The sequence below is a fragment of the Podarcis bocagei genome, assembly GCF_964188305.1.
Source record: "Podarcis bocagei genome assembly, chromosome: 1".
In the NCBI taxonomy this organism is placed as follows: Eukaryota; Metazoa; Chordata; class Lepidosauria; order Squamata; family Lacertidae; genus Podarcis; species Podarcis bocagei.
Genome location: NC_138125.1, coordinates 63,247,849 through 63,263,158, shown reverse-complemented (window position 1 = coordinate 63,263,158; position 15,310 = coordinate 63,247,849). Strand labels below are relative to the sequence as shown.

Sequence of the window (15,310 nt, the reverse complement as noted above, 5' to 3'; positions counted from 1 at the left end):
GTTAAAAGGGAATTGCATATAAATACAGAACAGAGGATGCCATCCCAATGTTCCAGATTTACAAATAAAACCTTCCATGGGTACAGTTGCCCACCAGGGGCTTAAATAGACTCAATGCAGTTGTAAATATGACTGGTTCCCTGTGTACCAGAAGTTGCCAGAAGTTCTGTTCTGTTGATATCCTTGCAGACATTCAGGGCTTGCCCCACAGCCTCCTCAAATGACAGGTCAGAGTTACATAAGTAAACATGCCACTTCTTAAAAATTTAACCCCTCTCATTGCTCTGGCTGCAATGGGTAGAGTGCATAATAACAGCAGACAAAGCTGTTTGTGTAATCTTCATCTCAACTGGACTTGACAAAACGCAACCCAAGGTACTGTGCAACTACAGCCACTTATTTCATTTACATCTGTGCCAAGTCACTCTGCAGCTCAGTGGTCATTTAAAAAAGTATATGATTCTACACAATTTAAAATAACTAGTGTGGCAAGCTAAAAAAACCACACATTTAATTTGTTAATACATTTAAGTTTGACACGGATGGCATTTTTTGTCAAGCAGAACTGTGATTTGTTGGACTTGATTTGCACTGTTTGCTGCCTGTTTTACAACCACTGCAGTTCATTATACACTAACACAAACATATTTTAAATATGAATCTATCGCAAATCCTCCATTTATATTTACAAGAACACTTATAAATAAGCAGCAGAGTGTTTATGCTCAAACGATGAGAAAGTGTTTTTGGCTAAATATGTAGATTTTTTTGGTGACTGCAATGTATCTTTGGCATATCTAATATACACTATATAATATTATTTGTCTTAACTGTACATCATTTCGGGGGGGGGGGGATGACAGTATCTTAGCAGACTGAGCACATCAGAAATAGAAAGAAAGAAAATGTAAGTCAGACCGTTTCAAGATGTCAGAAAGGTTTTGATTCAAAATTTGAGGAGAATGCTAAATTCAGTCTGGTGCTGAATACTTTTTGTCACACCACTCTCCAAACTCTCTTCAAAACCCCATAGGTTATGCACAGACCCTTATAATATATGCACAAAGCAGAGAATGGGCAGTAGGGCAATGGTGACCGAAACCCTGACTCTGAGCATGGAAACCTTTGAAATTAGGTTCAATAAATAGAAATTGGGCTAACAACCTACATTCTGCAGACAGCACCCTTAGCACCTTGGTTTTTCCTGCAGACCTCTCTGCTGGAACATCCCATTAAATATGGGGTGTGCATAGGCTCTAAGATTTGCTTTGTATCTGTACATTTTAAAAACTTAGAATCTGCTTCTAAGTCATTCTGTGCTCTGTTTGCTTCAATCTGGTTGTCCCCCCCCCCAGCTCAGAGCTGCTCTGTTTAAAATGAAGCTGTGTGCTCCCGATTTACTATAATGAGGAATCTAAAGTGAATCTAAAAGCCTTCCTCCCACCTTTGACCAAAATAGATGAAATTTACACGCCCAGGAGCTCCATCAGAGAGATTAAATCTGCCAAATTGCAGACAAAGAGGTCCAGGGACTTTTATTGTGGGAGAATTAAAGGACTTCGCTTTCCTCCATAATGCTCTACTGCAGTGTTTCCCAAACGTTTTTGGGCAACGGCACACCTGTTTACCGGAAAAAAATCTCGCGGCACACCACCATTAAAGCCCCGCCCCGTGACGTCAGCGCGCAGCGTCACGCCGGGAGGGACGCACAAAAGTGAAAGTTTTTTCCCTCCCCCTTGCCGGGGTGGGAGGAGGCAGCAGAGCGAGGGACTGAGGGACGGTGGCAGCTGAGGCGGCGGTGGCTGTTGTGGTGGTGGCGGCGATAGCGGGCGGAGGAGGGGGCGGCGGCGGGGCTTGAGGAGCCGTCGCCGGGAGTTGCTGCTGCTGCTGTTGCTGCTGCTGCCCGGACATGCCGGCCTCCTCCTCCTCCGCTGTCTCGCGCTCCTCCCTTTTGCGCGCGCTGCCCCGCCGCTCGGCACCACCACCGCGGAGCCGCCCCCGGCTCGACGCGGATCCTCGCCGCCGCCACCTCTCGCCGCCCGACTCGCCCGCCTCCCTCCCACGGCACACCAGCCGATGTCTCACGGCACACTAGTGTGCCGCGGAACACCGGTTGGGAAACACTGCTCTACTGGATAAGCGCAGGGAAATGGGAGTTTGTCTCTTTCTTACCATAAAACAAGTGATAGCCAAGTGGTGCATATTCTTACCTGAACATTATTTTAACATTTGCAGCTTCACAACAGCCTTTCTTTCTGGCTGAGCAAAGAAGACAATCGAGGAGTAAAGTGGCTGCAAGTTCCTCTCTGGGGGGTCTGCATAGTTTTGGCTTGCTGTGTTATGCAAACCATGCTATTATAAATGCAAACATTGAATTATACAGCACAGAAAAGCAAAGAAACAGAACAACAGAACCCCAGGAGAGGGCCCTATCTGATTTGGGGGAAGTTACTGATATCATGTGTCAATGTAAAAAAGGAGGAAACCCCCAAACCCTGCAATTCTCATTGTTCTATTCCTGGAGCCATTGCACACCCCTAGTATCTGCATAACCTTCTTGTTTGTTACCCAATATCTGTATAAGTTTCTTATTTGCTATAAGCACCATTCTTTTCTTGTTTCGTTTTTTCGAGACAGATACTATGAATCTAATCTGGGCATTTTGCCCATTAATCTAGCTCTTTTCTTTGCCAAGGATATGAGTACTGTTCCTTCATTGATTGGGATCTTTTACCATAGTGTTTCAAAGTAGGTAATTTGCTCTTTTGCCATAAGAAATGAAACCGAAGCACACAAATGTATAAAACAGCATAATCTTTAGCTCACATGCTAGACACAGCCTGGGATATTTGTTCCAATACTTAACAGTCAAGAATAAGCTTCAAAGTGCAAGTACTTTATGTCCAACATGCTTCATGTTTAGTGAATTCAGAATTCAGCAAGTGTTTGTTTCTCAAGGTTCGTATTGCATTGAGCAAAACACCTTGGAAGTTTGCAAAACTTGCTCCTGACCAGCTACTAATGCACAAGACTGAGTTTGAAAGCTGATACTTTCATAATACCTGTGAATTCACTGATAAGATACATTATGCTACATAACTAACACTACTAGCATTTTCACATCTTTTTTTCCTTCACAAGTGCATGTAAATAAGGCACTATGCAGTGTGGGGCAAACTCGGGTATAAAAATGTAGCAAAACTTCAAAAATACTTGTAAGAACTTAAAATTATATAACAAAACACTGCCTGTAACACCTTCTAGCTAAGTCTACATGCACAGTTTACACTAAATAAACTTTATAAATTTGCAAAATTGTCTCAAGACAAAAAAAAAAGGAACTGTTTCTCTTCTTAGCAACATTTAAAAAAACCATTATTTCTAAGCATTGCAGATTTGGCTACATTAATGTACATAACCTTTCATTCATTAAATATTATGAATAGATATTCTGTACAAACACAGAGATCTAGTATTAAGGCATATTCACAACAAATGGCTTTGTTTACAATTTATCCCTGTAGATAATTTACTCAGGGGTTTTGAAAAATATGAAATCATTTTTAAAAATTTCAGAAATAATGACTTCAGATCCCAAATAATACTACTACAATCACAGGTAAAACTCCAGATTACCTCAGTGGATCTGGTCTTGATAAAGTATATTTCCAATTCAATATCATACTAATTTTAGGAAGAATCTGGTCTTCTTTCTAACTCTCACTAATCATGTAAGAATAGAAAATTATTTTATTTTATTTTAGGAACTCTGAGGTATAATTCCTTAAACTTCCCTTACTATTTTGGAGAAAATATGGCTGATGAAAATTATTAAGCTTAGAAATTACTTATGAAAAAGTAACTGTGGGTTTTAATTTTTGTTAGGTCACTATAGTTACTGAACTGTTAAATCTACAAATATGTTATCTGTGCCTTAAAAATAACCTACAAAACAACCCACCTCAAAAGGTACTGAAAGGTACAGGTTTGTGCGGCAGAAATGCACACGTGATATGTGAAAGATTTTCCAAGTACTGTTCCAAAGTAATGCATGATCAAGGCCAATGTGTGAAAAGTACATGCTTTTGAATAGCCAGTGCTACCTATCAGACAAATACAGATTAGTACTTCTCTAAGTAAGGCATCCAATTTAGTTTTTTGTTTGTCTGATGTTAGCATCTTACAGTAAAGGCTCCCCAAACATTTGTGTACTTGCTGCACTAAGCCCCTTCTGCCTTAACAAGGTTAACTATGACTAGCATATTGGCAGTTCAGATCCCAGTTTCCCCAACTCTGAGAACAGGCAAACAAAAATAGGATTGAACTATAGAGCCATAGGTTGGAAGGGGCCTTGAAGCTTGGTTAGTCCTACCAAGATGATGCATGAAATCCACAGCCACAGCATCCCCACCGGAGTCTGTGGAGTGCTTTAATATCACTTGAAGAGCATGATGAAAAGATACAGAATTCCGTTTAGGCTCTAGCATCATCAGTTGACAGTGCAACAACTGAAGGACAACACACCAAACTCTTGGCCTTATCAACTAATAATGATACTAATTAAATATAGGCTGGGTGAGGGAGGAACTTCCTGAGCTTCATTCAGGACGCCATTGCCACACTTACCAAGAACTCTGACTGCAAATGTGGAACATTATGAACTTTTCGCTATAACACACTTAAGACAATTCTAGTAATGAGAAACATACAGTCTTAGAAAGGCAAGGCATTTCAGCAGATTCATTTTTCAAGGTTCCACAGCAGCAAAGGTATGTTGATTGTTGATTGGCCAACAGGAAATCCATGTTGATTCTCTCCACTTGCTTCAGTAAAATTGTTAGAACCAAAAGAGAAGCTTTCACGCATATTGAACTGCTCATCTCAGATTGGACAACCAATTTTCACAGGATGGAATTTCACAGTCAGCTGTTCCTCAGGTTACATGACTTCTGATAACTCCACTCTCCCTTCGGTGGCAATGACTTCCTTTTCCATGCTGGCGGTGGTCCTGTTTTCACACAGCTTCTGCTTGAGTTTATTGAGTTCATACTCATGCAAGATTTTCTGAGTTAAGTATTTCTCACGCTTTATTTTGGCTTTCACTTCAGCCGGGACATCAGGAATCATCCAAGCCACAAAGAATTTGACAATGAAAACAACATGCTGCAAGGCAGGGGAACAATGCAAAAATAGGAGGATGTATGCAAAGAACTATGGAGGCAAGGTATTTCATCAAACAGTTGTTATTCCCTGTCCTAAACATTTGCAATGCAGACTTTCTAGGCTTGAGCTCTGAGAAAGATGGTTTTGCAAAGTGATGATATCTTCCTACACCAGGCTTCCTCAACCTCGGCCCTCCAGATGTTTTGAGACTACAATTCCCATCATCCCTGACCACTGGTCCTGCTAGCTAGGGATCATGGGAGTTGTAGATCAAAAACATCTGGAGGGCCGAGGGTGAGGAAGCCTGTCCTACACCTTAAAGTTGTGGCTACAAAGAGGGGGGTTTTTTTGGAGGGGGATCAACAATAGCATGCCATGCACACTAATTTCATCAGCTTGGGATGCATTTAGATAAATAGCACAAACTTTTGGGAGGCAAAACAACAGAGGGTTGTTTGCAGTAAAGCTTGCAAAATTCTGCAATTCTTTTATAATCTGCATATATGCAAATGGTATTCGATTCTGGATTTCTGTTTGCAACTTGTAAATCCTTTGTGTTTTGTTGTTACCTTTCTTTTAAAGCTACAATTCCATGAATCACAACAAGATAATTTTGTTCCCTCATCAAAACTGCAGTAACTCTACACTGACACTCTACACTGAATCAATTACAAGAGGCAAGGGAACAACTTACCTCCATAATAATGATAAAAGCCATCTTGGCAGCCAGTATGTGCCAGAACTGCATTGTGTGTGCATATTTCCTCTCATGGTCTGGTGGATATCGATAGTCCCTGTACCTGTTGAATACAAACATGTAAAGGTGAAGGGCCACATTCAAAGGCAGACAGATTACAAGCTCAGTGGCATTTACATTCAAATACACCTGTCACTTAAGAAGCCTTTTGATCCTGATCTTAATGTTTTGCTTTATTTATTTCTTTTCAGGACATGGCTCTTGTAACTGGTTCAGTGTCCCTCGTTTGCTCTTTCATAGCAAAAGCAAACTGTAGAGCACATGCTAGCAGAGCTTTCAGCTATCATAAGGTGATGTTTGGCTAGGTGGATCATGGAAGAGCATAAATCAGGGAACAGAAACGTAAAACAAGATGTGATGTAGGAAAGTTGTTCAAACAAAGCACTAAAGCTTAAATGGTACAAACAGAAGCCTTGGGCTTTAATGGGAACATGTCCTACACTTCTACTGTAGATTTCCATGGCTCATTTATTGCCAACAGGAACAGTCCTCTTCCCATGCAACTCACGCAAATGGATAGCACAGATATAAAGAGAGCTGCATGTATAGCTCCACCCCTGAGGCAGTGTGAGTCCTCCTGCCCCCCCTTGAGCAACACCTTCCATTGACAAAAAAGGCTCCCTCTTCCAGAAGGTGTCTGTAAGCACACTGGGGGCCAGGAGGAATTACATGAGCTCCAGGGTAAAGCTAAATGTGTGGTCTTTTACAGCCATGATGCCCCTTTGCATGAGAAACATGCAAATAAGGCTAATGCTAGAAATGATTCTGTAGGCACCTTGTTGTGAAAAACCACGTGGAATCTTGTGTGTTATAGTAGCCCCATTCCAAGAGATGCAATCAACAGGGAATAGGGTTATCAGGAATGTCATAGGGGTAGCACTGGATAAAACAAAATGTTGAATCCATTCCTAGCCAGTTACATATGAGTCTTCTTTTAAAGGAGACTGTAAAAAGTCTCCATGTGATACAACTCCCCTTTCTCCAAACTCTGATATATGCATTTTATTTTAGGTCACCTCTCCAGGTGAGACAATCACAGAGCTACTACTGAAAACTGTAAGTTCTGTGTTGTGGGCCCCCTCTTCCCCTAGTGACATGTTAGAGAAGCAGGTGACATTACATCATTTATTTATTTATTTTAGCTTTTCCAGACCCGCATAACATGTTACCGAGAAAGGTGGCAGGGGGGTTGCCAATATGGGGTTGCAGAGACACCATGATCAGCATCACATCTACTTCTAGAGTGAAATTACTTTAAATTTAAAAGTGAGAATAAGGCAATGAAAGGTTGTAGTCTTTACACTTCCTTACTTCCGTCCTTTGGGCTACATTTGTTCTTTTTTCCCTACTACCGTACTGGTAATATTGCCACAATTACATCTTGCCTTCAAGACGACATCAAATTACATTCCCTAAAACTCCTATAATAAAGCAAATGTCTTATTCTGATGGCTAAAGGGCCCCTCATTTCATCTTATAGAAGGCAACAGTAAGGAGAAGAATTTAATGATCAAGACCAATATAACTGATTTATTACATAAATCTACTGCAAAAACACACACACACAAACAGACATACATGTAAAAGGGGTTAATTGCAACTAACCTGCAAGTGGAAAAGTTTTCTGGGTTTATGTCAGGCCTGTTTTTATCAGGAAAATCTGAGGTTTGAAATATGGAGAGGCTGTCATTAATGTATCCAGACATGGGTGAAGAAGGATCCATAGAGTAGGCATAATAATATACCAATCGAGGGATCATATCAGATGTGAAGGCAACAATAAATGCCTGCAGGAAAGAAGTTGGATTATATGTTAAATGTTTCATTCACAGGAAATGCAAAGAAATGAACAATGTATCTACCTTTGAATACTAATCCACGCACAGATACGAAGGTCACCAGCTGACCTTAAGCCACTCTTTCTCAGCCTAAGCTACTTCACAAGAATGTTGTGAGGATATCAGAGAAGAAGAAAAACCAGGTATGCCACTTCAAGCTCCATTGAAACAGGGATTGAAAAGTGTCTATTTATTGATATATGTAAAAACGTAAGAACAATGGTGATTTATCAGATGAAAACCCTACCTAGTCCAGCAACCCATTTCCCACAGTGGTCTATCAGATAGCTATGTGAAGCCCACAAGTAAGACAAGAGCACTTGCCTGTTCCTATTCCACAGCAACTAACATTCAGAGCCTCTGATGCTGAAGGAAACCTGGATGTACAACTGGTAAACTTAACTGGAACCATTATTGATCTGCCAGTGCTCTATGATCCTCTGCCAAGGCTCTCTTCCATGTACCTCTTCCATCTGGAGTATGACAATACCTTCAGAGGAGAGGGCTTTATTGGCAGTGGTTATAAAGCATCCTTCCCAAAGAGGAAGGTGCAATCATTTAAATGCCAGGCAATAGCACATTTTAATTGATTTAATTGAGCAATCATTTAATAGTTCATTTTAAAGCTTTCATCTGCTGCTTTTATCTTTGTTTTTGTATTTCATTACATTGATCTTTTATGTTTAGTGCTGCCCTGAAATCTAACCTGACAAAGCATGGTCCTCAGTGAAGGCACCACTATGGATGCTTTGCCATTCACCCTTCTGCGAAGGTCAGGACGAAAACCAACAATTTATTCCACTAATTTTAATGACACTAACTTTAGCTGAATTGGGGTCCTGTGCTTTACATATTACAATTTCCCTTAGAAAAAAAGTGATTATGTTGGAGTGCACCAATTAGCACCTTCTTAGAGCTTCGGTTCCCAGGATCCCTGAAGTAAGACATGAGCTTTAAAACAATGTGTACTACCATACACCTTCCAATTGGCTTAAATTTTTTTACGTACACCCAAGCCTCAGCAAAATGCAGGACCAGCTGTATGGACTCTAATACAATAGCAATTCAAAGAGGCACAAAACAAGGATGCCCACTGTCTCCCTTCCTATTAATCTTGGCTCTGGAACCTCTAGCAAACCGAATCCAAGCAGCCACAGACATCAAGGGAGTGGAAATAAAAGACAGAACCTATAAATTAGGGCACTTTGCAGAAGACCTGATGGTCACAACACCAGACCCCATAAACACAGCAACCACCCTAACCAAAGAACTCAACACATTTGCAATGGTGTCGGGCCAACAATTAAACATTGCAAAATCTGAGGCCATGTGTTTCAACATCCCCCTCATATCCAAAAAGAATTCCCCCCAATCTCTCTCACCACCAAGGAAATATAACAGGTGAATAGAAAGCGAACCCACACAAGTGACACTGACACAAAACCCCACACATACACTGAGTACAAGAATAGAAGCATCACCACTCTACTCACTGTCCCCCTCCCCCTCTTTTCTTCCCAACCTAATATATATATATATATATATATATATATATATATATATATATATATATATATATATATATATATCACACTACTTACATTTGTGACAACAGACAAGATAGCCATCCCATTCAGAATTTCTTGCCAGACTCCTATGCTATGGGCTTTGGCTGCCACCGGCCTTCTAAACTGCGTTGTAAGCTTCCAAGAATCAACTCGAATTTCCAGGATATTGTTCATCAGAGCAAGTAGTGGAGCCAAAGGAAAAGAGGCCACAAATAAGGTGATAAATCCAAACTGGATAACTACATGAAAAGGAGAGAGAAAAATAAAGGAAAACATCTGAATGAAACCTTAGAGAATTTACATTTGAATTAATTGTGAATAGTAAACATACATATCAGAATATTTGTGTGCAGCTGTGGATGCAAGTACATGGTATGAATCAAAACAAAGGTAGCAAGTATTCCTGGGGGGGGGGGGAGTAAGCCTGTTTTTACATTTAAGGACTTAATTCAGAAAAAAAATGGTAGTTCTTTATTAAGAAAAATAATACAGAGACTGAAGATGAAGAGATCAATTCCAGAATAAGACTGAAAATCTTTTCCCTGAAGAAGAAAATACCCTAACACAGAAAAGGAAATTCTATCTCTTCCTTCAAGTCTTTCACTCAAAGGCAGGGAGCCAACAACCTTCCAGATGTTGCTGGACTACAGCTCCCATCATACCTGACCATAGGCCACACCAACTGGGGTTTATGGGAGCTGGAGTCCAACAACATCTGGAAGAGCACATGTTCCCCACTCCTTAGTTCTCATGAACCACCATAGTCTGCAGTCAAACTTAAGCATGCATGATCAAAGCAATGGCATACTCTTTCTTTCTGCCTCCACTTTCTTCCCCTTTCTTGGTTGATTTCCCTTGACTGAATTTTAGATTGTAAGCTGCTCAGGGCAGGGTCTCTGTAAGCACCATGCATACTGTTGGCATGGTAATCATGCTAAATGATAAACCAAGAGCTTGGGTGACTTTAGCTTTGTTCCAGCCCCATCCCTGGCCTAAAAGCCTTCATGGCAGTAGTGGCTGGTGTGGCAGCCATCAATGCTCTCCCAGCTTCCAAACACAGCACGTTGCTGGCACTTACAGGACAGAAAGATGCTAGGACCATGGTGCTATGAGCGGACCCAACCCACTGCTGTTTCCATTATGTGCCTGCACAGTGCCTAGTTTGGTGCTGGGAGGACAGTGGTGCCCCACCTAAGCCACCACACTGGCCGCTACTGCTTCACTGAGACTTTATTTCCTTGCAAGTCACTGCCTCTCCATGGCTGTCAAAGTGAGCATGGGTGGGAGAGAAGGGCGTTTTACGAGGTAATAAAATTTTAAATGGGGAAGAAGGGGCTACGATTTGACCAGCTGCCCAGTGAGCATAGGGTAGGGTCTAAAAACAGAATAATAGAATGCATATTTGCCTTTACACTATAATATTCTCTGCCCCCCAGCTTTAAATTTTCATTTGGTAATACAGGTGTATTACCACTTATGCAGGGGTTACGTTCTGGGCACCATGCACATAAGTGAAATTGCATAAAGCAGGAAGCACCTGTTGCGTTTGCAAAGTAAAGGAAGGATTGAACTCTGATTAACAAGAATACACACAGAGGCTTGAACCAGCAAGACTCTGGGAAGGGTGCGTATAATCGTGCCTCTCTGTGCCTGTCCGAGTCTGCTGCCCCCTGGCCCAGGTAGTTTTATTCACAAAAGAGCTTTTTACAGAGTGTTCGTAAGAACCAATCAGATTTCTTCTGAGCATTTCCACAAACCCACGTGGGGACAAGTTAAACTACAAAAACTAATTAAGCACAAATATTTCTGGGGTAAACAAAGAACATTACTACAAAGAAGAGCATCTGGCAACCCCGGAGGTAATAAACAAGCAATACATATGATAAGAAGGATGGCCAGGAGAACAGTGACCATTATCCCCTTCATGTGAGATCTGTTTCCTGGCCCTAAGATCAACATCCTAAGATTAATATACATCAAAGAAACTTGCCCACTATCTTTATGGCCCAGGATGCCTGCCTGGCGAAGCAACTGCTGTGTACGTGACTTATGAAGAGAGAGAAATGGGCAGCAGAGGGAAAAGGTCATGAATGTAGAATCTTATGGGATATAATCAGAAATTATTGTCAATATATCAAGCCCAGTCAACACAATGTCTTCATCGTGGACACGATGGCTTGATGTATATTCTATAATTCCTCATGGTAATCCCATCTGACCCCTACAAGCACCCTCTAGAAAGCCTTGAAATGCTCATTTTTTCATGCTCTCCAGCTCCCTCTCATGCTCTCTCTCAATACAACTCTCTCTTTAACTAGTGTAGAAGCTCTGGGGCCAGCTGGAGGCTGGAAGATGCGTGGGGAGGCTCAGCAGCCTAAACAAAACCCAGCTGTGTCTCAAGTCTCTTTGGGACTTCCTCCGCCCTCACTGATGTCCTCTTTGGGCTCTGTGAGGGTCTCCTCCTGAGCTATGAGGACTCTCTCCCGCCATTTCCTGGTATGATTTTATTTAGAACATGCGAAAGTGGGGAGATGCCTGTATGGTCCACAACAAATAAAAAAAATTTCGCTCTATGGTGCTTTCAGATAAAGAGCAAACCCAAAACATACTTTATTCATTACCGCAATGAATACCAACTCAAATCAGCATGTGTGCTTTTAGTTTCTTAAAGGCTAGCACACAAAACACAACGTAGCAGCCATAACAGCACTATTTTAGAACAGATTTTCTTTCTAGCTACCATATGCCATCTGTTGGCTGCTCTGTGAAATCACAACAGCTGTTGGCTTCTTATTTTCTGCTCTCGGTAGTCATGCTCTGTTTATGTGGTAGCACATTGTGACAGCAGAAAGTTCATGTCTTTCACTGTACAGCATGGGTCAAACTGCAGATACTGCTCTGTTCAGATAAGGCAGGGGTATAAGCCACATGAAGTCTGTGCTGAATGCTCACTAAAAGCAACATAATTATTGTTGTGAGGCACAGCACTACAGCAAAATTTTAGAATTGTTTTTTTAATGGATATTCCCCATTTTGTACCTAAGAAGTTGATTCACATAGCCTTTCAGTCAAGAGACATGAGCTGAGGAATATGTATTAGCTCCATTCAATTGCACGGAAGAAAAGCAGCTGTCAGAAACTTAAAAAGCTCTATACAGAGGTATTTTATAACCATTCCTTGTGCTTACCCATTTCCAGGTACTCATAGAATAGGCCCAAGGCTCCAAAGTTCTGCAGATCATGGTCCTGCTCCCATCGACTGTATAAATTCTCAGGACTGCTACTGGCTTTCCGGCGGCCCCACCAATTCCGGATCCAGCTGTGGGTATGGATAACAGAAAACACAGGATGGGGCAGGTTGCATAAAAGGTACAGCATTGAAGTCAGAATCATGTCCCATATGGTATAACACCAAAAGTGTTTTTCAAGTATCTCTCCCATAAAGAAGACTATACAGGGCGGAAAAAGTCCAGATTACAGGGCCACTGTGGTCCTATTTGGGTGTTCTAAATCACACAACACACACAATGCATCTCTGCCTGCTGCCCATCCCCAGTCAAATCACCTACCACCATCACCCCTACTGTTCGCACACTGGGGTGAAAGTCTGAAAAGAGGAGCTTGGCTCTTTGTGTGTACAACAGTGCCATGATTTGCAACCCTGATCTCACAGTGCTCCAAATCAAAGAAAGACCATGTGTGTGCAGACCAGGCTTCTCTCTTCAGACACTCCCTCCTATAGCACTGATTCTGGTGCCTAGGAATGCTCCCTCTTTTTCAGTTCCATAACCATTGCCTACATTTTAAATAATTTTATCTCATCCTGCAGTACGAAGTTTCTACAACCAAAATTAATATCGTTATGCCTTTATGCGCTTACTGCGTTCACTGTTGAGACGCATAACGCAACCTATTCCTCTCTCTTAAAAATGAAACTTACTCAACACGAAGGCATCACTTACGGTACAATAGCCTCTTGGATGTTGCCCCATATCTGTTTGCCAGCCATGATAATGGTAAGCTGTGTTGTCAGCTCTATCAGGCATCCTGCAGGATCACACTAATGAAACAAGGGTGGGGAGAGGAAGAAGCAACACGTAATTGGTCTTTCCCTTGGAAACCACAGTGTTAAAGTGGAAGACAGGAACTTTTTACTAAGTAGTAAAAAAAGAAAGCAAAAAGAAAGAAAGCAAAACCACATGGGTTTAACCCTAAAACTGCTTACCTACAGAGCAACTGTTCTTGATTATGCCGAGAAATTAAACTGACTACAGCATTCACTATACTCCTCAACCTTACCCCCAAGTTGACACCAAACGCCAACAGAAAGTTTCTGCCAGAAAAAGAGAACAGCAGGGCCAAAAAAGCAGCTTTCCAGTGCTGGGCTTGTCATCTTTTGTTTTAGGAAAACTAAGGCAATGAGAATTGGTTAGAGAACTGGGTCAAGGGTGAGAGGTTGAATTATGTGTATACAAAGTATTGATGTAAAGCACCTATTTTTAATATTAAAAAGCCAGCAGCCAAACATCTGACTGGCTGTTTCAAATCAACAGGCGACCCCTCGTTTCTGTTCCTGGGATGTGCAGCTTTTTTTCTGTGCCCAGCCTCCCAATTTTACTTCTGTCAGGTTCCTCATTCTTGCCTTCTCTTCTTGCCCACATTCCTCTGGACAGCTCAACCCAGGGAAGTAACCTGTTCCAACCTTCATTTTCTAAAGTTCCATGGATTCTCTAGGGCAGCAATCCTTCTTCTCAAGTTCTTGGCTCCTGCCTCCTTCTGCCCCCCCTCCCATGGTCTCTCTGACTTCTCTGTCCCTTTCTAAGATCTGAACACCTCACCTAATGGCAGCCAGAGACTCAGAGGAAGGGAGCTAGGCTGACTTGCTTCCTTTGCCTCAGACCCGGTTAGCTGTACAGAGGATTCTTACGCAGAGAAGGTATATCCCACTATTTGTTACCATAAAGCACCAATGCTGCAGCAAGCAAAGGCTCCAGCAGCTCAGTCAGCTGCTTGTGGCTGGAAAGCCAGACAGGATGTTTGTGACTGTTGCCATGGAAACAAAGGGGCAGTCCAATCTGAACTGAGCACCGGATGTTAGCTCAGTGTGTGTGTCATATGACCTGTACTGGAAGTACATGGGAGGAGTTTTCTTCTTGCTGTTGTCGAGTGCAGACATGTTTCTCTGTACTGATATGAGAGACAGAAATAAAGGATGTAAATAGTTTTCTGTCTGCTTCTTTCCCCTCCTGGGGGACACCAAAGGGGAGAGAGGGTGAACGGTGTGTTCCTCTCACACATCTGAGATGAATCGCCGGGACCTCGCCTGCTTATCAGCAGAGTGGAGACGCGGGGAGGTCGACAGGAATATCTGCCGGTGCCTACGCTGTGGCACATTCCTCTGACCCAAGCAGAATTCCAACAGTGGCAGCCTTCGGATGGTTGCTGTTTTCTTCGATCCATCGGACATATGCATGAGAGGCTGGTGAATTGTCCTCCTCTGCTCCATGGAAGCCTGAAGTGAGAGGCTGATTCTCTGCAGCCAGAAGCTGACCAGAAGAAGCTGACAGCCAAGCCGATGCTCAAGGTATGAGACTTTAAGGGCTTGAAAGTGTGAATGCAGAATGATTCATTCTCTGCTTCACGGAGAGCGAGTGTGGGAAAGCAGCTCCAACTTAGAAGAGGCCTGCATACCAGGCATTTTTGTGGTTTCCTGTCCGAGGAAAGGAATGCGCTGTTGCTAGGCAACGTCCTTCAGAAGGCTGTGCCTCAGAGAGGAGAAATGGAAAGAAACTCGAGAGGGCTGGACAGTCAGTCTATGCCTCAGAGAGGCGTAAACAAAGTTTTGTTATGACTAGGTCCTCACGACCTGCTGGAAGGGACTTTCCAACGCAGCCAGTGTCAGAGTTGCCAGGTGTCAAGAGTGTAAACAAGCCAGCTATTGGATTTTAGAGGCTTGTGTTTCAGAGTCAATGCAAGGACACAAA

At 42.3% G+C, this 15,310-nt stretch overlaps 1 protein-coding gene across 8 annotated transcripts in view; it reads right to left on the bottom strand.

The window, feature by feature from the left end:
* Positions 1-2,130: 2,130 nt before the first annotated feature.
* Positions 2,131-15,310, bottom strand: part of ANO5 (anoctamin 5) — a 65,299-nt gene continuing 52,119 nt past the window's right edge. For all 8 annotated transcript variants that reach the window (XM_081164159.1, XM_081164160.1, XM_081164161.1 and 5 more), the window contains 6 exons: positions 13,289-13,386; positions 12,515-12,645; positions 9,360-9,565; positions 7,526-7,707; positions 5,858-5,963; positions 2,131-5,163 (listed from right to left, as the gene is read on the bottom strand). In XM_081164159.1, the coding sequence (XP_081020285.1) occupies positions 4,939-5,163; positions 5,858-5,963; positions 7,526-7,707; positions 9,360-9,565; positions 12,515-12,645; positions 13,289-13,386 (948 nt within the window). In that variant the 3' untranslated portion in view covers positions 2,131-4,938. The remainder of the gene's footprint in view (positions 5,164-5,857; positions 5,964-7,525; positions 7,708-9,359; positions 9,566-12,514; positions 12,646-13,288; positions 13,387-15,310) is intronic.